The 20,096-nt window shown below is 45.8% G+C and overlaps 1 protein-coding gene across 2 annotated transcripts in view; it reads right to left on the bottom strand.

The window, feature by feature from the left end:
* The window catches only part of LOC146206995 (atrial natriuretic peptide-converting enzyme), a 253,409-nt gene extending 235,743 nt beyond the window's left edge, over nucleotides 1-17,666 (bottom strand). Inside the window, exon 1 of one of the 2 annotated variants that reach the window (XM_084591738.1) lies at nucleotides 17,492-17,666. In XM_084591738.1, coding sequence (XP_084447864.1) covers nucleotides 17,492-17,521 — 30 coding nt within the window. In that variant the 5' untranslated portion in view covers nucleotides 17,522-17,666. The remainder of the gene's footprint in view (nucleotides 1-17,491) is intronic. The other variant, XM_084591728.1, reaches the window with a different exon arrangement.
* Between the last annotated feature and the right edge of the window lie 2,430 nt (nucleotides 17,667-20,096).

Genomic DNA, 20,096 nt, shown 5'->3' with positions numbered 1-20,096 from the left:
CTGTAGTATTGCGTAAGAATCAGGAACTTGATGATCGGGCCTTAGAGTCGCCCTGGTGGCCTGGCCGTGGTGCGCAACTGTGGAGGGCTTTGACTGGGGATTTCGCTTTACAGTGCCACTCTTCCAGGTAAATAAACTCACACAAACGAGAACGACTTGAAAGCGCCTCAGCGTAGTTTCATGTGATTCCTCAAACATTAGGTCGTGCTAGGAACACGTGTAAAGCACGCATGGAGTGAATAAGAGGGGCGAGAACGACGAATGCTGCGTTATCTAAACAGATGAAGAACAAGCCAAAACTAAGATGGAGCGCCTTTTGAGGAGGGCTTGCCACGATAAGAGCTCCAGACTGAAACCGCACATTCCTGCTTAGAAAGAAACACGATCAAGCAGCCTCCCCAAGCGAGAGAACATGGGGGAAAATGGAGGCGCTCAGCTATGATTCTTTATAGGAGAATACAAGCATAACGACCAAATCGAGGTCATTGTTGGACCTGGTGTTCCTGTCAAATAATATAGAACACACTGTTAACATTGAAGATGGTATCTCCAGCCAGAAGATATTTGTAGTTGCCATACCCGCTGGTTGCTACCCTGAGTGCGTTAGGAATTGTGGACGTGCGGACGACAACCCTATTCTTGACTACTGAAATCTGCCTATGATGGTCTTGAAACAGATTATTTCCAAAACAGTCCATGAGTTGTAGCATCAATTTAAGATAATTATGCAACATTGGATTGACAGGTATACTCCTACTCGTGTCCAGAAGTCGAAGCCCTTGAATCGCCAGAGACATAATTATTATCAATCGAAAAATAAAAAGGCTACGTAAAAGCAAACAAAAACGCTTTCCAGTCTTGCGACTTCGGGATGAGTTGACGCAAACTTGAAAGAAGCTTAAAGTTCAATGAAATGTAGTGTATCTTTATCGCATCGTCACGACACTGCATTTCTTGCGCCATCACTTATCAGCTTTGCGATGTCCGTCGCCTGCAGTGGCGCGTCTTCAACAGCTTCTAACAGCAGCACGTCTCCAGGTGGTTGTGGCTCATCTTCGTCTCCCGGAGCTGGCAGACGACTAAGTGCATCGGCATTGGCGTTGTCTTAGCCGTTTCCTCAAAAAGTCACCGAAAGAGTTTTGGCGATACTTTAGTGATAGGAAGGTTATCTGGTCTATTGGCTTTTTTAGCATCCAAATTAAGGAGCTGCTGAAATGCGCCCTGCTGCGTAATTCTGCATTCTAAACTAAGGTCTATGTCATCTTTGGTTGCGGTGAATACGCACTGAAAAAAAAGTGATTAAAGTGATCTACTATAAGCTCCTTTTTTATCAGCACATGATTTTCGTGCTCCAACCCACTTTCTCTCAAGATATGCTGAGTGCGCGTCGCGATAGCATAAACTTATTTTTCAAAAATCCTTGCACATCCATTCTGTACCACAAGATTGGCGTAACGCAGCGGTAATTTCTTCGTTTACCGGTAGCAACCGAACACTTGTAAATAATTATTGTCATATATCTCTTACATCGTTTCCTTGTGACCGTATTGAATATATTATAGCGAAGCACATCTTTCCCCACCTAGAAATTGCTTCAATTTGGCAATGACGATTGATGCGAAGCAGCAGATTGACGCTATAATTTTCTCAAACAACAATATATTGATTTTTAAAGTGGAAACGTTTGGAAATAATAGTAATATAGTAAGATGGGTTAAACCATACTTAACACCGGTGGATGGTCATGTTTTCGGCTCCCTTTCATGAGTTTTGCAGAGTTCTCTCCTTTGCCCGTTGTTATTTTTGGTGTATATTAATGATATCTCTGCCGTCATGGAACTGAATGTTCAACTAAAGCTCTTCGCATATGACTGTTAAATTTATTCTACAGTTAAAACATAAACTGCCAGCCTAGAATTACCAACTCTTTACAGGCATTAAGCGAAAGGGGCAATAAAAAGTGTATCCTCTCGTTCTCATATATTATTGATGACAAGTGTTCGATAATTGTAACTCAGTTTAAGCATCTATAAATAAAAATAACACATAATATAACCCATATATACCTGAACTTTGGCAAATTAAGAAAAGATATTTATTTTCCCGTAATAATTGCTTCTTGGACCTCAGAAAGCTGAATCAAACTGATTTGCAAAAAAAATTCGAATTGTGCTTTTTAGTCCTCCTACATATAGGACACATATAGCACCTATTTCAATGATACAATTTGAAGCATTTGGCATGGACTCTGATGTCGCATTTTTGACACCGTGTGGTGGTCATCCCATGGCAATGAGCACACCCTGCTAGCTTGACTTGAGGGATCACTGTGTGGTCAATGCGGTCAAATTGGCTTTGGGCTTTTTCCACGCAATGGCTTGGAGTCATAAGTCTTCATGTATGACATCGCTATCGTCCTTCGAAATGTGAGGAGCTCTGTTTTGTCCTCTCATCCTCTATAACTAGAATGCATTTTTTTTACTTGCATCAACGAGATATGTCAGGAGTGAAGAATGCCACTTCTTTGCTCTAATGGCTGCGCGGTACTTAAGAATATTTTGGTCTAGTCTATCGATTCCTCCCATGCTGCCATTGTACCTCGAAAATGACTTTGGACCAGTTCTCTCTTAAATATATTTTTACCGTTTGCAATGGTTCGACCTCGTGAGCATTTGAGACGACGGTCACTGTGCTGTTTTCCTTCCAGCGACATACTATACTTTCAGATTCGGCGTCAACTCTGTAATCATCTTACTTTTCATTTCTTATTTCTTTCTGTGCGAGGATGGGGCAGTTTTATATTCGGTTATCCCGCACAGTGCCTGTGCACTTGATATCCACTAATGAAAGCATTCTAACAAGTTTTAGACTTGAAAAGAAGTTGTCAAAGAACACATGAAAACAGTATCTGTAGCCACGAATCCTCCTAGACAAAGCTCGTTTTTATCACCCACATTGACGTCATACCTTCCTTGGTACGGCTCAGCAGAAAGCAAATAGCCCAAGGGTGCAAACGCCCCACAATATACAGCTTGCATAAATGCTTTCCGAAGTACCCACACATGCTTTCATCAATGCTGAAGTTGTCTAGTAATGGAGCATAAAACAGAAACCGTTCAGAGCCTAAATCACAGTTTTGTGAATTCGTCTTGTACTAGGTTGTTGTTGTCAGCCACATGTAGGTTTGTGAAAATGGCTTCAAATCGGTCACGCCTCATTGAGTTCGCGAAGAATTCACTATGAGAATCGCGTGAATTTTTCCACAACATGCGATACCTTGGAACCGCCACATAGCCACTGAGAAAAGAATGCCGAGAAAAATCTCATTTCACCTGCGTTCGTGTTAAACAACCGATTCGTCTGTGTTTTGCATAGATGCAGAGGTGGGCATTTCACCTCAAAAACCTCGACCTCACCTCAAACTCTAAAAATATTTGGCAACCTCACTCAACCTCAGCAATTGAAGTTGAGGTCTTCCAGGCAGCCTCACCTCACATTTCAGGTGACCGTTGGCGACCTCACTCAACTTCACCTCAAACTCAAAATGTGAGGCTGAGGTCGGGCGCTCGATCTAAAAAAAAAAATACATCATTAAATTAAACCGTAACAAAGCAAATATACCTTACTCTATAATCCTGGGATATATAGGCGAGCTAGAATTTCGTAATATAATGGTTTTATTTTGCTATTTATTTTAAACAACAATTAATATCCCGGATAAAAGCAGAACTCAGGAGACTTCATGTCCAACTCTGCACTAAAGTGGCAATCATCTCCCGCTTTTTGCCTACCCTTCTTTTGGGTCGAACGCATAGGCCTATAATGGAATACCAAGAGTTAATCCCATCCGACCCACGTTAATAAGATTCATTTTAGGAATAAAACACACCAGCTCTTACTATAATACTGAAAAGACAAATGCAGTTGACCCTAGTGATGATGACGACACTGACGATATGCGCTTTTTAACTTGAAAAAAAATTTCATGGTTGTCAAGTTTTCATTTATTTAACTGTACATTATCATCCAACCGAATGTATTAAATATGGAAAAAATAGAAATACCTTTAGAAAAGTTTGAAGAAGAATGCTGTTGATGTTATGAGGTCCCAACCGGCCAGTCCCTTCCCCCTTATACGCAGCTTCCCTTCAAGCGGCGGTGAAGATGACTTCAGTGTCTATAGTTAGGTGTTTGTCGACAACTCTGCGATCCCGTGGCCTATTGAAAGAATTAGCTAAATTGCTTCTGTCGCGAACATCGTCTCGCTCGTGAAACTTCGTCTGAGCAAAATTGTGTCCAACTCCCACCTGTATCCAAAACAAAAAGACAATATTAATATTTGTACGTCCGAACAGAATCCTGGATGCCATTTCGCCAACAATTCTGAGACAAGCTTCTTTGTGGTATTCGCTTGTTTTCCTTTAAAGACTGAACGAATACATTTCGCGGTGGTGTCTCCGAAGCAGAGCACCGCAAATGCATCTGGAGAAGCTGTTCCCCGTCAGGGTCGTATAGTTACAGCGCATAACTGTAAAATAAAGGCAAGAATGACAGAAAGGAGGCGAGCGCGCCGCCCGGAGGGTCCGCTCTCCATGCTGTGCACGCGCTCCTCCCTTCGCCGTCCGTCTCCAGGCATCTGGTTTTGCTCATGCGGTGAATGCCTAACTGTCGCCAATACACACCCAAAGGCAGTGGCGTATGTGTGTCAGCTCAACGTTCAGAGACTACATCGCGCTTTGCAATACTTGCAACAATTAAAAAATAACAGAAAAACTAAATGACCGTGCTGGTAAGTCGAAAGGAGGATTGGGCTATGGGCCTCTGGAGTGATGCTAAAGAAAGAGCGTGTCTTTTATTGGGGCAGCGCGCGAACATAACTGATGACATACAAGAAATATATATAAGAAGAAATACCATGTTGACGAAAGTACTAACAAATGTTGCACACTAAAGACAGAAGAGGAACCTGCGCTTCACAGAGCGTATAGAAGGCTTGAGACATCGACTTAGTACTGCATTCCTCAGTGCTATAGCATGTAATTGGTTTTATTCCCGTATATATCTCAGTTGATTAAAAAAAAACGAATGTCTGAATATATTACCCCGACATCTGACAATAAAAATTCGCGTCCGATTGATTTGTCCGTCTCGAACAGATGGTAGCACAAATGGACACCCTCAATTCGCCACATTAAGTCTAGGCACCACAATTTCGAGCCATAAATCACCTCAATACTTTTTTGCTCCTAAAGACATGTACGAGAACGCTTTTCTTTTCTTTCTCTGCACCTTTATAAGAGATTTCAAGAGGGACCTGATATTGTAACAGCTGTGTTACACAGAAAGACTACTGTGGCCGTTGAGCGAGGGTACCGAGAAAGCTGAACCAGCGAACGAGGGCACCAGGAGCGGGGCCCCCACTTCAATGTCGTCTACTTCGATTGCGCTCCTTCTTCTTCTACCTCTAATGCACATAACACTGCCCCCTCCTTTGGAGCATCGCCCCTATGCGGTGTTACCGTCAGACAGAAGAGCGGGAAGAATAAGCTTTGAAGAGTGGCAGCACGGGTTTGGCATCACGGAATAGACTACATGCAGCCTGAAAGTCAGTCGGGGGCTCACTCGTAGTATGGCTTCATTCGCACCACACGCACAACGTCACTGCGCTTGCTGTTGTGCGATGAATGAGCTGTTGAGGCGGGTGCAACTTCATACGTTACGTCGCTGAGGCGGCGGACAACAAGGTAAGGGCTGAAGTAGCGGCGCAGTAACTTTTCGCACAGCCCGTGGCGACGAACGGGCGTCCAGATCCACACATAGTCGCCCTGGTTCCAGGTAACGTAGCGGCGTCCAATGTTGTAGCGGTCAGCAGAGGTGGGCAATCTCATGAGGTCGACCTCAACGTCAAAATGACCTCAACCTCACGGTGTGAGGTGAGGTTGAGGTGAGGTCGGCGATAGCTCGAAATTGTTTGAGTGAGGTCACGAAATGGGATCTCAACCTCACGCGTGAGTTTGAGGCTGAGTGAGGTCGTCATTGTGTGAGGTCAAAATTGCGACGTCCAGGCGTTTTGCTGTTGCCGCGGCTTACTTCGAAGAGCTCCCCTTTTGACGCGCAGTTCGAGCGTACTGCCGCGGTGTACCCGCCGACTCTTGGTGTTCGGTCACCCTCCGTTCGGACGACCGGATGCCGCAGCCCCTGCCCAGCTTTCGCTATTCCGCCGTAATGTCCGCAGCCCGAGGACGCTTCCCTCTGGTCTTCTTGGAAGATTTTTGTTTTTACGTCACGAACTCCTCGTGCCCCCCACCCGCCACCCCCGTTTTCTCTGACGTGTTTGTGCCGATGCTTGCCGCCGGCTCACACACCAAGGAGCGCGCAAAGCACATAACTCACTCTGACCCGCGGTGCTTTTGTCGGATGCCGGAAACAAACAAGCAAACTAAAAAGCGAAGCAAATTGTCTTTTGCGCAGATGGTGCGAAGCAGAACTGTTTGTCGTGTGAATGCCCGTTTCCAGGCGCTGACGTCACGGCTGCTGCCTTACATGCGATGAAGGATCCCGCTTTACATTAGACGGAAACTTAACAGAAAATGGGGCAGCGAAATTGTTCGAGAACGTGATACTGACAGATAAAAAAAAAAGGAAAACATGCACAAACCAGGAAAACCGGCACAGTACCGTCTGAGCATTATATCGATGTCCTTCCTTTCGAATCTTAAGCTATTTTTCTGTATTCCGGTCCTGTAAATTTCTATTCTTATATTCTCCAGAATAACCTCTCTTTGGTCTTGTGCTACTTGTTCCTTTTAACACATTCACAGGTGGCCCCGAATAACTTCAACGCCGAATCATTGCAGCATGGGATGAAGGTGCTAGCGTTTCTTACATAACCAATAAGCGGCAAAACATGCAAGAGGATGAGACGGACGGCGCAGCTTATAAGACGCAGCTGGTATGCAGGAAATAGGCCTGCGCATGTTAACCATTTACCTAGATAGAAGAGGCAAAAAACTTATGTGGGGCTTGTATGCAGTAAAGCCCAATGAAAAAAAAAAATGTTTTTGCTCCGCTAAGGCCCTTTGTTTCTCTCTCAATTTCTAGTGAAACCAAGCAATGCAGGAAGAAGAAGGAGAGTAAGGGATTCTTAACTTCATAATATCAGGTTTCTCTTGAAATCTCTTATTCAGGCGCAGAAAAAAAAAAAGAGAAAAGCGTTCTCCTACATGTTTTTATGAGCTAAAAAATATTGAGATGGTTTCCGGCTCGACATTTTGGTGTCTAGACGGACGAATTACTGTGGCAAAGTGAGCGTGTCTTTTGTTAGACGGACAAATCAATCGGATCGAAATTTGTGGGGTCAGATATCGGAGTAATATATTCAGACATTCGTTATTTCTTTAAACAGCAATAAAATCAATCGGATCAAAATTTGTGTGGTTCAACATTCGTTTTTTCTTTAAACATAAATTGAAATATACGTGAATGAAACCAATTACATGCTAGCACTGAGGAATGCAGTACTAAGTCGATGTCTCAAGCCTTCTATACGTTCTGGGAAGCGCAGTTCTCTTCAGTTTTTAGTGTGCGAAATTTCGTATTACTTTCGTCAACATGGTATTTCTTTATATATGTTTTCTTATATGACATTTACGTTCGTGCACTGCCGAACAGAGAACAGGCTTCTTCTCTCACATTTGGCTCTTTCTTTGGCATCTTTCCAGAGGCCCATAGCGCAACCCTCCTTTCCACTTACCGGAGTGGTCATTTAGTTTCTCTCTTTTATTTTTGCAAGTATTGCAAAGCGCGATGTAATCCCTGAAAACGAAGCTGCTGCCTTTGGTGTGTATTGGTGACAATTCGGCATTCACCGCATGAGCAAAACCAGATGCCTGGAGACGGACGGCGAAGGGAGGAGCGCGTGCACAGCAGGGAGCGCGATCCCTCCGAGCTGCTTGCTCGCCTCCTTTCTGTTGTTCTTGTCTTTATTTTACGTTTATGTGCTGTAACTATACGCCACTAACGGGGAAACGGTTTCTCTGGATGCACGTGTGGTGCATGCGGCGAAGCAGCTTCGGAGACACCACCCTGCAATTTATTAGTTCAGTCTTCAAAGGAAAACAAGTGAATAACACAAAGAAGCTCGTCTCAGACTTGTTGGCGAAATGGTATCCAGTATTCTGTTCGGACGTACAAGCATTTGCTTAGTTGTTGTTTTTTTTTTTTTTTTTTGTTTGTTGTTTTTTTTTTTTTGGGGGGGGGGGGGGGTAGGCCGCGACATTTTAATCCGGCGAAATTTGACGGGCGAGCCGATGTTCGCGACAGCAAAGTTTCTCACGTTTAACCCTCTTTCCTAGCAGTTCCAAACCCTGTAATTTATTAATGTGAGCGTGGTGTTCGAAGAAGCAATTTCGTCAATTCTTGCAATACGCCACGGGATCACAGAATTATAGACAAACACCTACGAGTGGCCGGTTCGAACCTCATAACATCCTCAGCTCCCTCTTCGAAATTTTCTGAAGGTACATTTGTTTACTCGGCGTTGGCCGAGTTTAGTGATTATTTGGTGTGTTGTTGTCTTTTCCTCTTTTGCTTGTTTTGTTGGGGATTTAGCCATCACGACTGGTCGTTTCATGAGTGGCTGTTATGGAAAATTCGTGCCCCGTTAATATGAATGGCCCGAATTGTGAACAGTTTTTCTGGGGACGAAACTTTTTCAATGTATTTATGCCTTGTTAATATAGAAACCGGCTGTCTAAACAATGGACAGGGGAAGAATGCATACAGCCCACTTGGACCGATGTATTTTTGTCTCGTTAATAAGGACATCGTTTGAAAAAAGCAGGGGAGTCTGGACGCAAGTTAAAGAAGGGTGCGCAGGCCGGGAGCCTATGCGACAGCCGATACGGTCGGATGCCTGAACGAGTCCTGTGGAGTTGGAAAGAACCAAAGCGGGCGTGTCGTCGTTTTAGGAAGGAAGGGGGGGGGGGGGGGGGGGGCAAGAGCGGAAAGGAAGGGAAGAGGAGGAGAAAAGTTGGATGGTTGACAGGGATCGTACACAGCAAACCGAGGGTCAGCTAAGAAGGACCCCAAAAGGAGGGAACCGGGAGATTTCTGGGTGCAGCGGCAGTGCCGCAACTAGAGGCCGCAGTCGGGAAAACAGCAACATGTGATCGCAATAAATTCTGCTGAACGTGAACAGAAGAGAGGCCGGTAAAAGCGTAAGAAAGAAATAATAGGAAGAAAGACAAGCGCCAGAAAGGAGGGGTGGGAACTGAAGTTTTTCCTTCCTAAAACACAGTGTGTTCCATGAAGCATTAACGCTTTTTGGTCAGAATTAAGACACACTCACGAAGTAAAGCGACAAAAGAAAGGCAGCGAGCAAGCAACCAGGACCGGGCGTCCCGTCTTACGGGACGCCCTTCCTTCTTTTGCTCCTGATATTCGTCACTGTTGCACTGCCGAACTGCAATATTTTGTGCCCCAGGCGGTCCGCATGTCAGCTTCGCTTTGAGTCAACGATGCGGCCTTGACAAGGTCTGAGCTCTTCGTAGTCGGCTAGCTATCGTTTTAAACTATACTTCAGCTTGCAGTGTTTGTTTCATAGGAATACATACAAACAGCGCAGGAAAGGGCTGTTCGATAGCCCTCAGCAGCCTGTCAACTTGACTCCCTCGCTTCCTTACATAAACAGTACAAGGCAGAAAAAAGGGAATCAGAAGAACGGAAAGGCAGCGAGGTTAACTAGGCAAAAAGAATGCAAAGAATCAGGAGCCTGCAACCCTCAACTTTAGTCTGACTTTTGGCATGCCGAGAGTTAAACGCAAAAGAACGGAGCTGACCGTAGGCGTGAAGCGGGATATCTGTGATTACAAGCGGCAAAAGCCATCTCAGTCAATCCAAGCCGTGAGGGACTGGACCGTCGTCTACTTCGTCCGATTGCGCTCTTTCTTCTTCTACCTCTACGTGTCAATATTATATAGTTAAGAATCCGTTACCATCCTCCTGCATTGCTTGGATTCACTCTAATTCGAGAGATGAACAAAGAGCCTTAGCGGAGCAAAAAAGTTTTCCTCTCTTTCTTTTAGATGAATGCTTGCCGCGTGATTCCGTTCTCTCAACGGTTGGATGGGTGGATGGATGGATGGAATATAGGAGCGTCCCCTTTGAAACGGGGTGGTAGCAGTAGCTATCATGCTCATTTTTCTCCCTATATCTTAATTATTGATTTAGAATGGTTAACTAAACCATCATTCTATTTATTAAATTTTTGCTCCTACATTACTAACATTATGTCACTTCTCTGCTTTTAAGCCACCAATCTTCCAGTCGTTTTTTGCTAGTTTCCACCTCCGGTTTATTCACCCGGCCACTGTTATTTCTAAACCCCAGAGCTTCAGGAACAGTGATTGCGTCTGCATCAACTTCCGGATGGATACCATTACACTCGAGTATAATATGGTCAATTGTTTCACTGGCGTTACCACATACAGCACATGCGTCATCTCCATTGTTAAATTTCTTTTTGAAGCTGCGTGTTCTAAGGCACCCTGATCTAGCTTCAAAAAGTAGGGCACTGCCTCTGGAGTTATCAAAGAAATCTTCCTTCCTGATCTGCATTTTCCACTTTCGGTATAATTCCACACTCTGTTTCTTTTCCATCGAATTTATCCAATTTTTATTAACGGCATGTGAAATGCATCGGCATCAATGCCCTTCATTATGTATTTTATCCTTGCAGCCTCATCCATAGACGGGTCGACACGCTTGCATAAATTAACGACGTCTTCAATGTAGCTTGTGAAGCTTTCCCCTTCATGCTAAACGCGTACGCGCAGGGCTTCTTCAGCGCGTAGTTTCCGAACTGTGGGACGACCGAAAACGTCCGTGAGCTTTGCCTTGAAGTTGGCCGAAGTTGGCATGTCGGCCTCATGATTTCGATACCAGAGGTTAGCAACGTCACTCAGGTAGAAAATGACGTTGTTGATTTTCATGCGGTCATCCCAGTTGTTATGGCGACTTACCCGCTAGTACGAAGCCAACCAATCTTCAACGTCCTGGTCGCCCCGACCGCTGAAAACTGCGGGGTCTCGCTGCCGAATGGCACCGGAGCATGAGATGGACTGCGAAGGGGCTGCCACCGGCTGTTGGCCTACCTCGTTTGTCGCCATAGGTATCGTACGGCTGCAGAGCTCCACAGTGATCGTGTAAGAGTCGTACCCCGCACCTCCACCAAATAAAGAGGGGTTTATTGGGGGTTATTCGAAGGACTGGAGACGGCGACCGGTGAGACAACACGATCGTAGAGCGAAGCACAATCTCGTCCGAACAAGACAGTCCGAGCTCTCAGTGCGCGCGCCAGCTGATCGGCGTCTTCATCGTCGTTAGTGACGGCGCTGTATCATCTTTCTTTACAGTTTCTTCGTTGTTACATCTCTGTTACAAAACAAAACAGATCTACCACTTACGTATAGGGATAGATGGAAACTGAAATACCATAACATTTTTTTCCGAAATTAACAACTCACGTGTGACTTACCACAAGACGTGGACGGAACAAAATATTGCCATATGCAGGAACGCCTCGTTACGAAAAGGTAAAGCGTGCTTGTACTGTTGAATTTACGCGACTTTTCATAATCCCGACGAGGGTTGCGCTGCATGGAGCAAACATCGTGAAAAATTATTGGAAAGATTGCCCTGTCTTCTACTTATAATCATTAATGATGAACTTACGGCCCAGAACAGTCCTGTTATCCTTCACATAAATTAAGGAAATAATGCGTTGGATTAGAGATAATTCGCACATTACGTTGAGATGCTGAGAGAAGCTCAATTGCTGGTTGCCTTGTCCCCACAGCCTCTTGTCGCAGTGAATTCATTGCAAGTTTACAGTGCTTTTCGTTTCTATTGCGTGGCTAATGTAACGGAAATGATCTTAGATGTCTGTCCATTCACACATCATCATTGGAATGTTTAGATTTCTTTGCCAGATACCCACACCTCACAATGCACTCTTACACTGGACGGAACAATTCGACAGACCTCGAAGAAGGGCCGACATCAGCTGGAAAGGACGCAAACTTCAGTCATAAATTACAGCAAGTTGTCGACCACAGCTATGGCTGCGTGTCTTCGCTTCAAAAAGATGCGCCCCCTTCTCCTCTCAGAGTCTGAACGCGGGAGGGAAAGGTAGCCTCGGCAAATGGCGATGAACATAGCGTGTTGTTTAGATACTGCTTTTTTGACCGATTTCTGGTTGCTCACCAACGCCATGGGGGGGGGGGGGGGGGGGGGGGGGGGGAACTTTCAAGCGAACGTTCCAGGAATGTGTGATGTCGACGAGAACGGGGGGCTGAGGCACCAGCTTCTAGTCGCGACGAGAGGACCACACCCACTCGAAGAATGGAGCGTGAACACTTATCCCATGTTGAGGGATTTGTTTCGTTTATTTTTTCGGCTGCGTAACTCTCCCTTGCTCATTATCCGTGAAGAGAGGAGGGCCAGCGGGTGGTGAGCAGGGTGGCGCCGTCTACACGAAAGAGCAGAGTTCGAACACTGACTGGCGTGCCCCCCCCCCCCCCCCCACCCCACCCCTCCTCCCCTCCTGAGCAACGATGAGATGCCTGCATGGTCAACACGCGACGGAACTCCGCGCCGCCGACGGACAGGAATATGCCAGTCGGAGGGAGACGCACAACTAAAAATAGATAAACACACAAAAAAATGTCGCGAGGGGACGAAGTTGTTTGTTTTTTTCTAGGAAGAGGGGGGAATTGACGATTGGCCACAGAAAAGCGGCCACATCACAGCGGTTGTGAGTAAACGGGTGTATGAACGCAAGAGGGGGCCCTGGTAAATGACGACCCAAAACGAAAATAAGAAAAGAGGGAAAATAGGGGTGTGCAAGAGGACTGAAAAGAACTAAGAGAAGAGGAGACGCAGGCTCACTCGCGTATTCACACGCTTGAGAACAGCGCACGCATCTCGATCTCTCAACCACACTGCCACTGTCCTTGTAACCATCAACCCAGTTGAGAGAAGCGCATTAAAAACTACCTTAAATGCACCCAAAACAAAGACAGAGGCATGCGTATGTGCACTGGCTTACTTTCTGAGAAATGCCGAGGAGTTCCCGGGTCCGCGCTTTGTCCGTCAGTTGAGATCGGACACCGGCTGCGGCGCCGAACGAGCTTACGAACAAAAGGCGCGCCCGACACTTTGCATAAAGGCTGTAAAACGGAGGGGAGGCCCTCAGAGATACAAACATGTAAATAAAAAAGGAGCGAAAAAAATGACTGCATTTAAAACAGCGAGGTTTCAGAACTGTCTCACAGTTCTCGCCTCAGATGGTTCCCATCTTTCTATGCTTGGAGAGATGCTGTATTTCCATAGGCAGTTGTCAGTCACCTGTCTGTTCTTCAATGACTCTTTGATAAGGGTGCATTAAATTCATCTTTTTAGGTAAGGGTTAGTTTAATGTCTAGCGACGAAGGCAAACTAATAATAATAATATTAATGATAAACAGTGAATTGCAGACACAACTACGATCTACCATCTTATTGCTTTCCATCGGATTAACTCGTACCATATACTAATAGCAAAAGCAAATTTTATTTACTAAATAGAGGATCTTCATGTGCCGACTTCTCATCAAGGCATTCATCACTCGTCTCTTCTGCTTCCTATCTTCTTCTTTCCATATGCCCATCTGCCGTTCTCCCCGAGCAATGCTTTGGTTGCTGGATCTTGAGCTTCCCTCTTTTCTATTTTTCTCTTTTTTTTTCCCCGAGAAGTCGACACACCCACGTAGGTCTGGAAACGCTTAGAGTTTGCGCACTTTCCTTACTTCCAAAAACCCGCTTGGAATGGCGGCGGGATCTTGTTTCACCTATTTCGAAGGCTTTTGGAGCCGTCGTGCGGCCCCGCAGTTTGCGAGGCTGCATTTTCCGACCTTGTCCCCCCCCCCCCCCTTCCACTCTCTTATTTTCGTGTGAAACGCAACTCGCACACACACAAACTGTTCGTTTGGTACGTGCGCGTTGGTAACCAAACGAATGTGCACGACAAGCATTACGAAAGGGGTTTTGCGGACTGTTTTGTCGCTGTTGAAAATATAAATTTTGACTTCACAAGCCGACGTCAGTAAGTTGCAACCTCACTCGACGTCAAAAGCACGCATGAGGTTGAGGTCTCACTTTCCGACCTCACTCAAACAAATTTCAGCTGTGACCGACCTCACCTTAACCTCACCTACCTCCGTGAGGTTAAGGTCGTTTTGAGGTTGAGGCTGACCTCATGAGGTCGAAATCTCATTAGGTTGTCCACCTCTGGTGATTGCTATCACCCCACCGTTTCAAAGGGGACACTCTTAACATCCATCCGAGGCCACCTGGCTGCTTCAGCTAATGCTTGCAACGGCACAGTCCCTGAAGCTCACCCATCATCAAAAAAGAGCGACAGGATGGGTCTAGATGTAAATGGCCCGCTGGCGAATGCGACTTTCATTTTCTCATAAGTAGCAGGACGACGATTACCGAGCATCGGACTTTATATGCGCTTGGTAATGCTTTTCTGTTTGCCTGGAAATATCGCACCCTCCGCTTCAAGCTATGTGTGCTCTTTCAATCTAGAGCTCATTTTCAACAGCCTCGGAGCCAGCCTTTCGCGAAAGCGTAGAGCCGTGTAGTGGCGCTGATTTAGCATTAATGGAGGTACTTCGCATTTAGGAATAAAGTCTTGTTACCATCAAGAGGTCCCTGGAAATTTATTACAAGCCGCGCAAAGTAGCCCAGAAGCATATCCCCTGGGCTCTACACTTTTGACAAAGACTGCACGTTTCAGACATTGTTGTCATCGATGACAGAAGTTGTTGACATGCCGTGGAAACTGTTATTCAATCCACCAGACCAACTTTGAAAGATATTAAGAGCCTACAGGCATGTGTTATTCACCCCGAGTAGATACCCGCTTCTTGAAAGAATGTGCATCTCAATATTGCGGAAATCATAATCGTGCAGAGTAGGGTAGGCGCAAGCAGCTGAGATAACATTATATCCAGCGTGCTTTACACACACAACAAGCGAGCCTACCTCGACCGGCAGCTGAGTGGCAAAGGAAGTACACCTCGTGCAGGTGGCTAATTTCACTACGCGCCAGCCTTGCGAGTGTCGAGGTCGCTCCCTCCAGGAGGTCACTGTGGGTAAGGAGGCCGCGCCATTGTGACCCGAGCGGTTCTTGAACCGGCCGCCCCCTCCTCCACTGGGCGTCATTCGAGACGTCGTCGAGCGCCGTCTGCTGGAAACGAGGCCGGCTCGACGACGCATCGCCCGGAAGCGGTTTGCGGTCAGGGTTGTCGCATCTTATTATGCATGGATTCCGCCGCTGGCCGCATGGATGCCATCCGCGGGTAACTGGTTTCTCAATTTGCGAGTGGAAAAGTCGTCTTTCACCCTTGCGGTCAAACCGCTCCGTCGTCTGCACACAGGCCGAATAAAATGCATCAGTTATTTTAACACTTACATTTCGGTAGGATTTCCCCTGTCTGCTTTTGCAAAAAAATTCAATGAGCGCTAATTTCCAAGAAGGGTGATGATGGGTGATGACAGGTAAGCGCACATATTATCCTTGTGAGCGAAAATACAATATCAGTAGAGCAGATTGGTGAGAGAGCTCCATGTCCTCAACCGCGAGGGGACATAAGCGCAACTGTCCGCTGAAATGCTCGGGTGATTAATAAATTTCAATTCAATTTATTTAGCGTGTCTTTCTCTACAGAAATAAATGCCAAATGAATTGAAAGACTGAGAAATACTATTCACTCAACGGAAACTGGCCTAGTACAAACAGTATGCTGCAATGGCTAATAACATCATAAGGACTTGTAAGAGGACTAGTGCCAGCCATAGAGCCCCGTTCCGACATCTGGTTCAAGGCCGTTGTGGAAATCCAGGTGCACCATTCCGTGCGCATTACTTCGCGTTTCAGTGGACGCTCTTCGTAGACAAGACATCATTTTTAGAGCACGTGATATTGACTTGTTCACTCTTGGAGCCTACGCCATAATTGGCAAATAACCAACAGTTCAAAAATGTTATTCTCGGCTTTAACTGTCAATGCTAGCCACGCACAAGTCACAGTAACAGTGGATATAACATGGGCATCAGCCACTGCGCAAAAACCCGATTGCTCAACGATTTGAGGGAGACATGAAACCAGTTTTCGCTTGCGTTGCTTCCAATCTTGTCTAAATTTTCCACTCGTCCAAAGAACAAAGTTATTCTAAGTGAATTGAACAGGTTTCGATCAATTGGCACGAGTTCAAATACAGCAGGCTATAGTTTTACTACCGACACTGCACAACATGCTGCTGTGTATCATGACGAATTCAGTGCGGTTCATTCTCGTGCTGTCGTGCTCCAAGACAGGGCCACCAAACACATTGGCAGCTAATCTACTCAAACAACAGCAAAATATAAGTTTTCCATAACGTTGCGGTCATCCATTTGCGCACCGCCAAATATTGCGTCTTTTGACAGCTTCAGCTCCACAAGTTACAGCATCGTACCTCTGTGTTTCGCACGATTATTGATTGTACGAATTTTAGTATCAGTAGCAAACTTCCCTCAAAATATCCGGTTCGTATTGGACCCTACTCGATGCCTGACGTTCGCATCTGGCGCCGGTTTCGAATAACGCTGCATTGCCACGAAAACCCAATGCGTAATGCTACGCATACAACATATCGTCAGTGACCTTGCTAACACAGTATCAGGATTGTGTATAATGAAATAAGCAAAAATACTCTCATCAGAGCTCGTCAGTGAAGATCAGCGACTGCTTCACGACCCTGCCATTTGGGCGATCAGTACATCATATTCCGCATTTTACAAGAACAAATGGTTTGCGAACACTTTCACTTAGCAAACCGAAGGAATCAGTCAACCGGTGCACCGTAGAATAATTCAGGTATTAGTTTTTTTTTCTACACTTGACAACCATGAATTCATTTACTACACCGTCTTTCGCATTTTTCTCGGCAAATTCATTTTTTTAACCGAACAGCACTAACGATTTGCTGTGTTCCCTATCAGATTAGTGCCCTTAGTCGGAGAAAGCGAATTTGCACAGCTCCTAAATGTCATCTTTTTTCAATCCTTTCAGTCTTCCTCTAGTGACGAGGGTCAGGCTGTGTCCAGCCGAGATAATTTATATTTTCGTGCGCACACACACGCCATCCATTGAAACCCATCCTCTACTGTACGTCAGTAGACAAACAAAATAAGTCGCAGCCCATCGAGACAACGCTCAGCATCGGAGCCGACCGGATGCACAAGGACGTCCACCGAGATGCGCCGACTTGATTTCGCACGCATTACGGTGCTCGTCATCAGCGTGCTCACAAGGAGAGTCGAACGAGCACCACGGCTGCAAACGCAGCACCCATTGCGCCATGTTAAAGAGTCCACCCGAGAGGTCGCGGGTTCGACTTACCTTTGCGACGAACGGCGAGTGGGCCGGCATCGCTCCCGAAGACGGTCGACGCACGACTGTCCTGACCTCGGGTGGGGGGAAGTAGGCCGGCCGCCTCCTCCTTCCCCTCGTCTCGAGCGTTCTCGCCCACAAGGTGCGCTGACGTGCTCCCGCCGTCCGATCGGTCTTCCCCCTGCCAAAGCGTCCTACACCAGATTAACATTTGTGGCGTCCTTTCACGGCACAAGTCTACTTAAGGCTCTCAAGAAACATTATTTAGAGGCAGCTTGCTTCAATCTCGCTGGTGCCTCGCTGAAAATAAAATACCCCCCTGGCATCAAGGGAAGAGCAACCTGGTAATTACCCGAATAATCTGAATTAGAAGCAACATGTGCCATTAGGTTAGTAAAATGCCCTCGTCAGCACCGCAAACAATGCGCCGCTCAAGTAATTAGCAGATAATGCTGTGCGCGCACCATGCATGTTGGAATTAGTCGTCCGTTCATTTTTGAGGGGAAGGGGAGGATAACTAATTAAAGTGTTTATCGGCGGCCTGTTGGTGCGACATGCTTTGACGCGGCCGGAATACACAAACTACATTTCTCACAACCCTTCTGGCGACTACATATCAAGCTCCTTAGCGATTTGCCCGCGGAATGCCGAACCAAAATGTATGTTTCTGAGTGCTCCCAAAAATAATTCCTTCCTTAATCCGGATTGAATTAATTGACAGCGAGGACCTCGTGATACCCGGCGTCCTGTTCAATTTATATGACCAATTTATTTACGTTGATGCTGCGAGAGTTATAAATGACGAGCATGCCTGGGCGTTCATTGTTGAGCGGACAAAGGGACGTGGGCTCCTTTAAAATGCCCCTTGGTTCCCTCGCAGGCACATTAAAGCTTCAGGTGATATGTGTGCGAAATAATTGTGGTGATTAGGCGAGTAGCGAAGTGGGATCTGGTGGCCGTGAGCGGAAATCCCGGCGATAAAATTCTCAGGGAGATTCTTGTAACAAAAGTAAATTAGCTTATCTGAGAAGAAAGTTCGGTTGATTTGAACCCAGGACATCATGTTGCGAGACTATCTGTTTTCAACTGTATAAAGGTTTAGCTTAGTGAACCGTCTTAGGATGCGAAAATAAAGGTGAATTATTACCTTGAAGGAGATTGAATGAAGGCGCAACAACTGTCTCAAACACAAGGTAAGGGAGGGAAAAAAGAGGTTGCAAACTCTAGTCATCCCCCACAGGAAGATGAAACTAAAAGCAAGGTTTACTCACGAGCCTCCTACCTCTGTTTGACAAGATTGTGACATATATTTGCATATAGAAACAAGCGAAAACATTTTGCAAAATAATGTAAAGACAGGTGATATGTCTGAAATAATATTGATGTAGGAAATGCTTGGGTATCCATTTTAACTATTACGAATGCATTCAACTCACAGAAAACAAACAAAACCTATTTGTCAGTAAAATAGAATCTCGCCAGCTGATCCAAAGAGCCAGATACAATCGAGTGTACACAAGTTCGCGTATTAGAAGCCGGAAAGTAGACGATTACAAAAAGAATACATCAGCAGCACAAAAGCAATTGTAGTGGACGAAATGAACATGATAAACCCATGTGCCTTCTATTCTTTTTGTCATTTCTATATTTTTCCAATTCAAATGAGCAGGCAGTGCAAGGCCAGTATTCTCTATTCCTGAATAAGTAAATTACATTTGAGACTGTGTTGTTACTTCCTAACAAAGTTAAGTTTGTGTAAGTGGTGTACGGTGAGAAAATTAAATGAAGCAAAAGTTCTCTTGTATGGCATTAGCTACGTGGCTAATTGCTTTCTTTTTCTGCAGTAACAGCAGTTTCGTAAGGTTCGACTGAGTTCTGTCTGCCCATACAAGATTGCAGAAATTATTATGGGGACAGAAAATTGCCATTTAAAAAATTAATTTTAGTCGGAAGCATCATTCTAAACTTACATTACACGCCGCAAGCCCTTTTCAGGTTTGCCGCCACGTGTTCCACATGGGCAGTCCAATGTAGATGTTGACTGAAGGTCACTTCCAATGTTTTCGCTTCTTTAAAAATATTTATTTGTTGGGAACCGAGTTTCATATTGCCACCTGGTGTCCCCATGTTCTTGCTGCGCCTGGAAGAAGAGGACACTGAAGTTGACTCGCGTGCTGTGCGCCGAACTTTGCCTGCTGGTACAGCTTCGTCCCGTCGTCTTCCACGTCTAGCCCTGTTGTCCGTGACATATTTTGGTGTCGGCGCAGGGTATCGATCCCAGTATATGTCCCGCACTCCTCCGCATACCCAGGATTCAGGTCCTGTGCCAATTGACAGGCCTGTTCACCGCGCTAGCCGGAGGAACCTAGGCCTACCACCTGAGCACGGGCCGTTGGAATTCGCCACCGCAGCCGCCCCTCGACCTGTCATGCAAACTCCAACGTATTACACTTTCCAGAACCCACGATTGCCTAAGGCTTTCCACGGCTGTCAGACGGAAGACGTTGAAGACTGGCTCACCCAGTTTGAACGCGTCGCCGCATTTAATCAGTGGGACGACGCCGCAAAGCTCAGGAACGTCTTCTTTAGCCTGGAAGATGGCGCTCGTATTTGG

Source organism: Amblyomma maculatum, chromosome 1, assembly GCF_055883805.1.
Source record: "Amblyomma maculatum isolate TAMU_Amacu chromosome 1, ASM5588380v1, whole genome shotgun sequence".
NCBI classification, from domain to species: Eukaryota; Metazoa; Arthropoda; class Arachnida; order Ixodida; family Ixodidae; genus Amblyomma; species Amblyomma maculatum.
Note: the sequence above shows the minus strand (reverse complement) of the source record. Positions and strands in the feature narration are given on the sequence as shown.